Source organism: Neomonachus schauinslandi, chromosome 2 (genome assembly GCF_002201575.2).
Source record: "Neomonachus schauinslandi chromosome 2, ASM220157v2, whole genome shotgun sequence".
NCBI classification, from domain to species: Eukaryota; Metazoa; Chordata; class Mammalia; order Carnivora; family Phocidae; genus Neomonachus; species Neomonachus schauinslandi.
Window position 1 is genome coordinate 83,717,704 of NC_058404.1, and position 12,295 is coordinate 83,729,998.

At 36.0% G+C, this 12,295-nt stretch overlaps 1 protein-coding gene across 5 annotated transcripts in view; it reads left to right on the forward strand.

The window, feature by feature from the left end:
* The window catches only part of INPP4B (inositol polyphosphate-4-phosphatase type II B), a 368,840-nt gene that overhangs the window by 169,540 nt on the left and 187,005 nt on the right, over positions 1–12,295 (forward strand). For all 5 annotated transcript variants that reach the window (XM_044912611.1, XM_021679326.1, XM_044912613.1 and 2 more), the window contains exon 9: positions 7,690–7,837. In XM_044912611.1, the coding sequence (XP_044768546.1) occupies positions 7,690–7,837 (148 nt within the window). The remainder of the gene's footprint in view (positions 1–7,689; positions 7,838–12,295) is intronic.

Sequence of the window (12,295 nt, forward strand, 5' to 3'; positions counted from 1 at the left end):
GGCCACTATATCTTTGATTCTTTTTCTCAAATTAGAGTTAAGCCATCTACTACTTTGCAGAAGATGCTACATTATATGCTATTTAAGAAGAAGGAACATTGCTTATTTATTTCTGTATCTCCAGGACCAGGAATACAATAGGAACTCAATAAATGCTGTCAAATGGCTAATAGCAAGTGTATCATCATTTCAATTTATACTTCAGATAAATTACTGTCAAATTCTCATTTTAAACTGCCTCCAGTCAGTACAGCAGTCTTGAGGTTGTAAGTTCAAGCCCCACGTTGGGTATGGAAATTATTTAAAAAAAATGTTTCCTGCCTCATATGACACCATAGATTTTAGCTGCCTTTCACAATACCTAAATATTGGGGTAACATTCTCCTCACTAATACCCCCATCCAAAGCCATTCATGGCTCAGAATACATTAAGAGATTGTTAAAAATATGTCCCTCTTTACTCATTTTAAGTCCTGATGAATTCCAGCAGAAAAGCAAATTCCCTGTTTCCCCCTTTCTTTTCATTCATGAGCTATGAAATCTACAACTACCTTGTTGATTTTTAGATGATGTCATTTTATATAACCAAAGATATCTCTGTTGTATTTTCCCCACACTAATTTAAATAGATTTTGCCCTTGTATTTATTTGAGACAGAGAGAATGAGAGACAGAGAGCATGAGAGGGAGGAGGGTCAGAGGGAGAAGCAGACTCCCTGCCGAGCAGGGAGCCCGATGCGGGACTCGATCCCGGGACTCCAGGATCATGACCTGAGCCGAAGGCAGTCGCTTAACCAACTGAGCCACCCAGGCGCCCTTGCCCTTGTATTTATAAGTCTCTGCTATATAAAATTTGGAGCCATTTTGACCTTTCATACTGGCCCTTGATCCTTTACATTTACTCACCAGATTTCTTTGCTCTTGGCTGTTTTAACAAATATGATAGAGTCCGTTAACTTTGCTCTTTTGGAATTTCCATATATTTTCATTACTGTGTACTAATATATTTAGAATGTTAAATAGCTTCAGTGGAAGAGTGAATTTCATTATCTAATAATCAAAAGAATCATCTCTTAGACACCTTTAAATGCTTCAGCTATCTCCCTGTAGCAAGTCCATTACCTCCTTCACTGCCCATCTCGGGTAAAACTAGAAGGAAAATAAAGGCAAGAAGATGATATGGCCAAAAAGCTAACATTTTGTGGACAAATAGGAGGAGGCCTTCCTCTTAATCAGGTTTTTTTCATCCTTCATTCCGATGCCTGTGCTTCCTTAAAGTGAGGTTTTCAGTTATGTTCTTTACTCTTACATGTTTCTCTCTCAGTTCACACAGTTGTTGGTGATCTAACTGTTCTTTTGGGGAAAGTAATGGTGGGAAACATCTGAGTTGCAAGGGTTAAGCTTATTTCTGTGGAATGTTTGTATTTACTGGGCACTGTGCTAGGTGTGGGAGATAAAATGAGGACAAGAAAAACAGCACCATCCTGGCCTTCACAAAGTTTACACTCCAGTGGGTGGCATGGAATAATAAGGAGTCAGTTGTGGCACAACTGGTTAAGAACCATGACAGAGATGGGGATGGGAAGGACAAAGGAGACAAACCTATAGGAAGAGACGGGGTAGAAGCCAAGGAAGTCTTCCTGGAAGAGGTGCTAGCACAGCTGAGTTTACTGATAGCCAGGAAGGAGGAATGTTCCTTTGAGACGCAGGGAATTCTTTGAACAGAAGGAAATTGGTGAGAAGCAACTTGAGTTCAGAGAATTATAGGTCATTTCAGGTTGCTCAGCATAAAATATGAGCCACCTTCTACCTTTACTACTGGTATCCTTTAATTACTGAATCAGAATGAACAGAGCAAATCATTCAAACTGGAAAGAGTGATGCAAATCACTTTCTGACCATCTAAAATCCAAATTCTACACACTAAACTCACCAATTATCATCAACTCGAGACTAAATGCCCACAAAATATTATCTTTATGTCCTATTCTGACATCTGTAATAGTTTTTCTTATTCTTGGCCTTAAATTAAAGATGGAGGGCCAAGAACTATGGCTTTGGCTAGATTACAGAAACAGCACTTTGTCCAACACAGCCCATATCCTATTTTCTATTCCATTCTTTTTCTTCTTTAAAAAACAACACACACAATAATATAATTTAGATTTTATAACAAACCTAGAGAAAAGTAACTAAACCATTTTTAGGAGTTCATTTTTTAAACAATTGATTTGATCTTTTTTTTTTCATCTTTATTGTTCTTAAAAGAGATCTCTCCTTGCTGTGTTTTCCGAGTTCCTCTCATGTCTTCTGGCCACCTCTTTTCCATAACCATGCTTAGGATAGCGTTTTAGTGATTTCTATTTAGGTTTTTCAGTTCTTATCCAATCTTAAAAAGAGCCAACCTACATTTCAGATGTATATAAATCTAAGATATTTCCAAGTACAAATGAGGGAATGTCAGTATCTAATTGGATTACACAGACTTATCTTTAGTAAGTATAATGTAGCATTTGGAAAACAGGCAATGCATGTACACTCAGCTGAATAATTAAACTATTAAACAACTGCATAGTTAAAAGCTACAGAATGAATTCTCTACAAGAATCTGCAGGACATTAAACTAATGATTTTTGTAAGGCTTAAAGCCAATAAAGTCAGACTCCATTTAAATATGTGACGTCTACCACCTCCTGAATGCGAGAAAGTTCACGAAGATAATCACAGATGAGCTTCCTCTCCAGAGATACATTAAAGACAACTGGAGGAAATAAGCATTTGGCTTTTTGATGACCCTTTTGTCTCTGAATCTAAATTTGTAAATTTCTTGTTTGTCTACTGACATTCCTAAAACAGGCACAGGAAAAAAAAAATCATTCTTGTGGTATCTCTCTGGTTTATCTTTTCTGCCCTAGTTTGCTTTTAACAGCGATGCTTTGTTGTTTTCCTTTATGTATTGTCTATGCGTTGGCATTGTTGAACATTTCTTTGGCATCTTTATTTTGATAATTCACAATTAAACAGCTTAGCTTTCACAATTGCTGAGCATGTTACCTTGGTAAAGAAGTCTGCTACAGTGTCTGAGAGAAACAATATAGAAATTTGAGTTGTGCTGCAAACTGGGGGGAAAATCTGCCATTTATTTTCTATTCCTGTGCTCACCATAGGGAGTGGACCTCAAGGGGAATGTATCAATATTTGGACCAGCTTAGAACTTTTATTAAGTCATCCCAAGACCATGATGTGGTCCAGAATATCTCCACTACTTTTCTCTTGGCAGAATCTGTCATATGATGTTTTTAGCAATTGTTTTGGCAGAAACAGTGAAAAAAATGAGGAGCATACACACAGGGGTCTCTAAAGAATTTATAATAGATATTAGATCGTATTCTGAGTAGACAGGCCTATTGTATGGTCAGAAATACATCTTCTATAAAAAAAGAAAATTGGCATCAATGAAAAGCCAGAGCTGAAAGTGATGGACTCATTCCCATAGCTGGAATGAGTGTGCAAAATTGTTAGAATTGTATCTCTTCTATAGGGAAGAAACTTAAAAAAAATTGACACAAGTATTCATCATTTATGATCCATTCATTGTTCAGTATTTGGTGCATGAATACCATGCCTTACTTTTATGTGAAGACGATAAAATCTCCCCATTTTAAACACAATAAGAATTTTGAGTTAAGAACATATTATCTGGTCTTTTTTGTAACCAGTGCAATAAATTTGCATGGTAGTAAAAAGTTGAGACATATTTTTGTTCCATTTTTTAAGTCATATTCCATTATATGGTATTTTAAGATACCCAGTAGGTGTTCTTGCTTTATGCGTAGTAGGTGTTTAATAAGGAATGCTGCTGGATTAAATGGGGTTGTAAGGTGGATCCCACTATAGCTACATTGAAATCCTGATTTAGTACTAATGTTTGGAGACCTGAGTTTCAGAAGATCACAACCTGTAACATAAAAGTTAGATGGGAGACATAATTGGGATTTTCTTTTGGATGATCAAGTTGCCTGATTTTTTTTTTTTTTAATTTGTCCCAAGTGTTTTCCTTAAAAACAGGAGCATTCCCACAGAGTCCTTGTATGATATGTACCAAGTGGTCAGAGGAGAGTTCTGGAGCTCATTAATCCAACTGCCCTTGATTTCTGCTTAAGCTATTTCAGTGAAGATTTATATTTATATACACTGAAAAGCATTAAAATAAAAACAATATAATCAAAAATGGAAAGACTAGCTTTGGGATAACTGAGAAAATGAAAAATTTTGTATTTTGTAACTTGATTCAAAATACAAATTTTCTAAAAAATTATTACTTTATAAAAGGCAAGAAAAATGAAGGATTCTTACAAAAATTCCATATAATCTTGAAGAAAAAACCCTCAGAGGTTTAAAAGCAGCACATATACTGAGGATCCATAAGCCAAGTAATTGAATATTCACTTAGGTTACTAAGAAAAAATTTGGGCATTTCAGAGACTGTCTTACTATAAAAGAATGTGTTTATATTCCTGATCATGTTAGCTGTATTAGAATTCATGAGATCCCATAAATAGTTTAACCTGACTGACACTATGTTGACTTCAATAGATACTTTTTTTTATTCTCAGACTCTAGAGATGGAACAGTAGAGGTTGTAGTAAAATTCTTACATCTTTGAAACATTGTCACTTTAAAAATGAATAAGATATCATAGTTTCTTTTATTGGCTGGCTTATATTTCAGATGAAAGAAAATATATCTGATGAGGCCTAATATCCAAAATATATAAAGAAATCATAAACTCAATAGCAAAAAAAACCAATCAGTTTAAAAAAAGGGCAGAGGATCTGAATAAACATTTTTCCAAAGAAGACATACAGATGGCCAACAGGTACATGAAAAGATGCTCAATATAACTAATCATCAGGGAAATGCTAATCAGAACCACAATGAATGGTCACCTCATACCTATTATAATGGCTATTATCAAAAAGACAAGAAATAACAAGTGTTAGAAAGGTTGTGTAGAGAAAAAGGAACTCTTGTGCACTGTTAGTAGGAATGTAAATTGGTGTAGGCACTATGAAAAACAGTATGGAGGCTCCTCAAAAAATTAAAAATAGAATTTCTGTATGATCCAGCAGTTCCATTTCTGGGAATATATCCAAAGGAAATGAAAACACTAGCTTGAAAAGATATCTGGCACCCCCAGGTTCATAGCAGCATTATTTACAATGTAGCCAAAACATGGAAATAACCTAAGTGTCCACTGATGGGTGAATGGATAAAGAAATGCGTGATATATATAATGGAATATTACTCAGCCATAAAAAAGAATGAAATCTTACATATGTGACAATATGAATGAACCTTAAAGGAATTATGCTGTGAGGTCAGTCAGACACAGAAAGATAAATATCATATGATCTCTCTTACATGTGGAATCTAATAAATAAATAAATAAATAAAACAAAAAAACAAGGTCTTAGATACAAAGAACAGATTGGGGGTTGCCAGAGGTAGGGGGTGGAAATGGTTGAAATTGGTGAAGGACGTCAAAAGGTACGTATTTCCAATTATAAAATAAGTAAGTCTTGGGGATATAATATACAAATTGATGACTATTGTTAATAATACTGTATTTGAAAGTTACTAAGAGAGTACACCTCAAAAGTTCTCATCACAAGAAAAAAAATTTGTAACTATGATGGTGACAGACCTTAACTAGACTTATTGTGGTGATCATTTTGCAACAGCATGCAAATACTGAATCATTACATTGTACACCTGAAACTAATGTAATATGTCAATCACATCTCAATAAAAAAAGAAAGAAAATAAATACAATTAATTTTATCTGTGGATCTGTGATATAATCTAATTGATAAAACTTAGAGATAATATTTATGTTAAAAATATAATCTCTTTGGACATACAACTCTAGATTTTAAATATTTTGTCTCAACATACTGGAAATATCTGTCTTCTGGCTTCTATTGGTGCTTTTGAAAAGTAAACACTGGCTAATTCTTAGTTGTGGATAAGTAGGTATACTGGAAACTTTGAGTCTGGTTGTTAAAGAATGGGAGGTTTGAAATCAAGGTTTCTGATGTAGCATCAATTCTGATAATGATAATGTCTAGACTATACTTCTGAGAATGGATGATTGCAGAGGAATGGGTGAATAGATCCTCATTTTAATGTTCAGAAAGCTATTGTATATTTACCCAAGTAGTGAATGAGATATGGTCTTAAAGAACATTAAACTTTTGAAAGGAATTTTACCCTATACATTGAGGAGATCTGGCTCATATAACCCATGCTCCATTTTAGTATCAAATTTTGTTTTAAATCAGCTTTATTGGTAAACTGGAGTCAAATAATTATAGGTACTTGACTGGCAATTGACTGATATTTTATTGCCCACTAAGCTTTGGTATCTGAGTGTAACGAAGGCAATCATTGCTCACCAGCAGTGGAAATAAATTTCTGACCGAAATAAATGGCTGGGGAATGTGGTAGAAGGCCTCATGAAAATGTATCAAATATTATCTTAATTATCTGGCTCTCCACTTTTTCCCTTAATCTTTTAAAATACTTGATGGCACGATCTTGTTACTTCTTCCCTAAACACTTCCCACCCACAAATACAGTTTGTTCGCAACCTCATTGTCTTGCTTCTGGTAATATGTGGTATTAGGAAAGTATGTTATTGACTCACTGGCATTAAAGTATGCATAATATTTAAATTGTAATAGCTCTTAAGCCAAGGAATGGACCTTTCTAGCATTTAAGAAAAAAAACATTTTTAGTAGTGGGCCGTTTGAAACCTCTGAAATAACATGTCAGTTCTCACCTACTGTATAAGTGAGCAAAGTTGACTAACAATTATCAGAAGAAATTAAGTAATATAATTTTTGTGTGTATTATATATAAATACATATATTTCATATATACTTATAAATACATATGCTTTAACAAAATCTTTAAAAGAGGGGCGCCTGGGTGGCTCAGTCGGTTAAGCGTCTGCCTTCGGCTCAGGTCTTGATCCCAGGGTCCTGGGATCAAGTCCCGCATCAGGCTCCGTGCTCAGCGGGGAGTCTGCTTCTCCCTCTGCCTGCCGCTCCCCCTACTTGTGCTCTCTCTCTCTGTGTCAAATAAATAAATAAAATCTTTTTAAAAAAATCTTTAGAAGAGGAAGAAATTAATGAGACACACAATAGCCACATTTATATATTGGAACTTGATCATTTCTTATTTATTTATTTAAAAGATTTTATTTATTTGACAGAGAGAGACACAGTGAGAGAGGGAATGCAAGCAGGGGGAGTGGGAGAGGGAGAAGCAGGCCTCCCACCGAGCAGGGAGCCCGATGCGGGGCTCGATCCCAAGACCCTGGGATCATGACCTGAGCCGAAGGCAGACGCTTAACGACTGAGCCACCCAGGCGCCCCTTGATGTATCATTTTTTAATTTAATAAAGACTACATGTCCCAGAAGCTAGTAAAAAAAAAGAACAAAATTCTTAGAAATTCAAATACATTAGTGAATTATGATAAAATTCACTAATGTATGATACAAATATGATTAAACCAATAATTACAGTGGTACACTGATTAATGATCTTATTAACTGATCTTTCTCTAATGGGCATATATTTATAATTTAACTATTAACCTTTTGTGTTTTTCTTCCTTCCCAGTGCTAAAAAACCCGGTGTGTAAATTATATAGATTTCCCACATCTGACAATAAGTGGATGCGAATCCGGGAGCAGATGTCAGAGAGCATACTTTCTTTTCATATTCCTAAGGAATTGATTTCTCTTCACATAAAAGAAGATTTGTGTAGGTAAGAGAAAATAATTTACGATTGTCTCTCATTTTTTCTATAAAACATTTTTTCTTAAAGTATGATTATAACATAAAAATCTCGACTTGCCACTGTCCAGTATTGGTGGCCACTAACCCTGCTGGCTGTTAATCATTTGAAATGCTACTAGTCCAATTTGAGATGTTCTTGATGTATAAAATAGAGATTTTGAATTCTTATCACACAAACAGAAAAAGACTGACTTTATAATGCATTATTAAAATTTAGGGTATTTTAGGGTTAAATAAAATATATTATTAATTTCATCTGCTTTTTTTAACTTTAAAAATATGAGTACAAGAAAGTTTAAAATTACATATATGACTCTCATTTATGACTTGCATTATACTTCTATTGTATAGTTGGTGTCTAGCTAATAACCTGAGTTTTGACCTTGCTAATAATCCTTTTGTCTTTACCTCATCTGCTTATGATTACTGTTTCTGTAAGAAATTCCTACTTGACTGTTCTTTGGACTACTCATCTGTAACAAGACTTTCAGATATTTTGGGTCTAAAAACTTGTATTTATTTATTTTTTTTTTTAAGAGAGAGAGCGTGGGGGAGGAGCAGAGGGAGAGAGAGAATCTTAAGCAGGCTCCCTGCCCAGCGTGGAGCCCAATGCGGGGCTCAGTCTCATGACCCTGAGATCAAGACCTGAGCTGAAATCAAGAGTCAGCCGCTTAACTGTGCCATCCAGGCACCCCCTTAGATGACTGATAAAGTATGCTATATGAACGGACAGTGTCGTCGTACGGCAAACTTTAATCTGTTGCCATAATAAAACAGAAAGATCTGGGAACTGATTGTTAATAAGAATATCTCTGAGCCATGACAACTCGAACAATTTATTTTTTCCACCTTATAAACCTCTAGTGACTTTAAAAATACTGAATACTACATTATATTAAATACTGTTAAGGCTGTAAATTTCAGAAAATTGGCAAATATTTTTGTAACATTTGTAATTGATGAAATACATAGCAACGTGTGAAATGTCTAAAATTTGGATCTCTGGCCTATGTCCACATTAATACACCAAGTTACTTAATAGTAGTGTACCCTTTCAGTAGACTCTGTAGTCCCCAAGCATGTTGTATTGATCTAAACCAGTGAGCAAACAATGGACAAGGCAGGTCAAATCTGGCAGTATTACAGTATATTTTAGGGTAGGAATGACTGCACAAATACTATATTTCTGAGTGAGGAGTAAGAGAAAGAAAAAGAAAAGAAAACAGAGAGCCTAGATTTTAGAGAAAATCAGACAGGAAACTGGGTTGTAAGAAAACAGCCTGGATTGAGGGGAAATAAAGATTGAAAGAGAGACAGAAGATAGATATTTGAGAGTAGCAGATTGAGGATAATCAGACCACAGAAATCAGATGAAAGGTATTGTCTCAGGACAAGAGAAGCTGTAACATGTTCAAGAACCTAAGTTGACTACCTATAAGAGCTGGCTACAAGGATGAATTAATGTAAGCCAAATTATTCAATATTATCCTTACCTAGAGCTAGTACTAAGCGTATGTAATGGGCAAAACAAATTCCCAGGAAGGATAAGCAAACTTAGGGAGTTTGGATCTTTGAAGTCATAAAAGAATTATCAACCTCAGCATTGTTACATTCGAGATTATGGGACACTAAGAACCATTCCTACTAGTGTTATGTAAAGATCACATTTCACATGGAAGGTTTGGAGAGGATTACTGTTCCTCACAGGGGTTGCAGAATAAGGAAGAAGTCCGTAGACAAGCATGAGTTAGAGGTCATCACAGTGCCTTTATTTCAGCTGAGAACCACAGACGAGGATTTGATAGATGTGGTGGATTTAAGAAGTTAGAGTTAGACCTTGCCCTAAAAATAACTCCTGATAACTCAATCTAAGTTAGCCAGGCCTAAATTCTCACTAAAATATCTGTATCATGCCAGACCCTCCTGGCCAGCAAAGTTTCTGTTGAAAAATCCAATGATAGCCTTATGGGTTTGCCTTGTACGTAACTGTTTTCTTTTCTCTTGGTGGTTTTAAAATTCTCTATTTATCACTACTTTTGCCATTTTAAATACTGTGTATCTTGGTGTAGACCTTCTTGGGTTGATCTTATTGGGGAGTTTCTGTGCCTCCTGGAACTAGATTTCTGTTTCCGTTCCCAAATTTAGGAAATTTTCAGCTATTATTTCTTCAAATAAATTTTCTGCCTCTTTTTTTTCTCTTCTTCTGGGATCCCTGTAATCTATTAATCGTGTTACTGGGTATTTACCCAAAGAATACAAAAACACTAATTCAAAGGAATACATTCACCCCTGTGTTTACTGCAGCATTATTTACAATAACCAAATTATGAAAGCAGCCAAGTATGCATCAAAGGTGAATGGATAAAGCATATATATATATATGTGTGTGTGTATATACACACACACACACACACACAATAGAATTAGTCAGCCATAAAAAAGAATGAAATCTTGCCATTAGCTACAAATGGATGGATCTAGTGAGTATAATACTAAGTGAAATAAGTCAGTCAGAGGAAGACAAGTACCATATGATTTCACTCATATGTGGAATTTAAGAAACAAAACAAATGAACAAATAAAAAAAAAGAGACAAACCAAAAAACAAACCCTTAACTATAGAGAACAAACAGATGGTTACCAGAGGGGAGGTAAGTGGGGGGATGGGTGAAATAGGTGAAGGGGATTAAGAGTACAATTACTGTGATGAGCACTGAGTAATGTATGGAATTGTTGAATCACTACACCTGAAATGAATATAAAACTGTGTGTTAACTATGCTGGAATTAAAATTTTAAAAATAATCTATAAAGACACAAAAATTGGAAAATTACGACCATTCACAAAACATGGAAATCTATTAACATACTACTACATTGTTAAAATAAAAAATAATACTACCTTATTATTATACTACATACTATATATAACATAGTTGCTTAGAATAATGTTTTGGGTTGAAAATCTTTTTTTTAAGGTTTTGTTTTTTTTTTTGAGAGAGAGAGGGAGCGAGGGCATGAGCAGGGGGAGGGGCAGAAAGAGAAGCAGACACCCCACTGAGCAGGGAGCCCCATGCAGGGCTCAATCCCACGACCCCTGGATTGTGACCTGAGCCAAAGGCAGACGCTTAACTGACAGAGCCACCCAGGCACCCAGGGTTGAAAATCTTAATTGACAGACCACTAATGCTATTTCATCTAAAACTATAGCAAGCTAGTGAGAAAGAGAATGAAGAGAAAGACTCCTAATATTGCCCCAGTCTGTCTGTTTTTTTTTTTTTTTTAAGACTTATTTACTTATTTATTTGAGAGAGAGTGGGGATAGGGGCAGAGGGAAAGGGAGAGAGAGAATCCCAAGCAGACTCCCTGCTGAGCCCAAAGCCTGACATGGGGCTCAATCTCAGGACCCCAGGATCATCACTGAAAATAAAATCAAGAGTCAAACACTTAACTGACTGAGCCACCCAGGTGCTGTGCCTCAGTCTGTCTTTTGTCATTAGTTTAGAGACTCCCTTAAAAAGGCTGAGCAGCTGACCTTCTGCATGTCTACTACTTTTGAGTCCTCCACAGTGCTATCTTTAACCCCTATCTCCTCTCTACTCCTGTTAATATCTCTCTGTCTATCCATTCACTGACAGTAAATCCCAGGGGGAAATAATGAGTAGGGGACGAGGAGAAAGCAGACTATTCCATATATCATCTGCTTTCTCCACCACCTTTTCTTTTTTTTTTAAATTTTTTATTGTTATGTTAATCACCATACATTACATCATTAGTTTTTGATGTAGTGTTCCATGATTCATTGTTTGTGCATAACACCCAGTGCTCCATGCAGAACATGCCCTCTTTAATACCCATCACCAGGCTAACCCATCCTCCCACTCCCCTCCCCTCTAGAACCCTCAGTTTGTTTCTCAGAGTCCATTGTCTCTCATGGTTTGTCCCCCCGTCCGATTTCCCCCCCTTCATTCTTCCCCTCCTCTATCTTCTTTTTTTTTCTTAATGTATTGCATTATTTGTTTCAGAGGTACAGATCTGTGATTCAATAGTCTTACACAATTCACAGCGCTCACCACAGCACATACCCTCCCCAATGTCTATCACCAAGCCACCCCACCCCCCACTCCAGCAACCCTCACTTTATTTCCTGAGATTAAGATTTCCTCATATCAGTGAGGTCAAATGATACATGTCTCTGATTGACTTATTTCGCTCAGCATAGCACCCTCCAGTTCCATCCACGTCGTTGCAAATGGCAAGATCTCATTCCTTTTGATGGCTGCATAATATTTCATTGTATATATATACCACTTCTTTTTTATCCATTCATCTGTCGATGGACATCTTGGCTCTTTCCACAGTTTGGCTATTGTGGACATTGCTGCTATAAACATCGGGGTGCATGTACCCCTTCAGATACCTACATT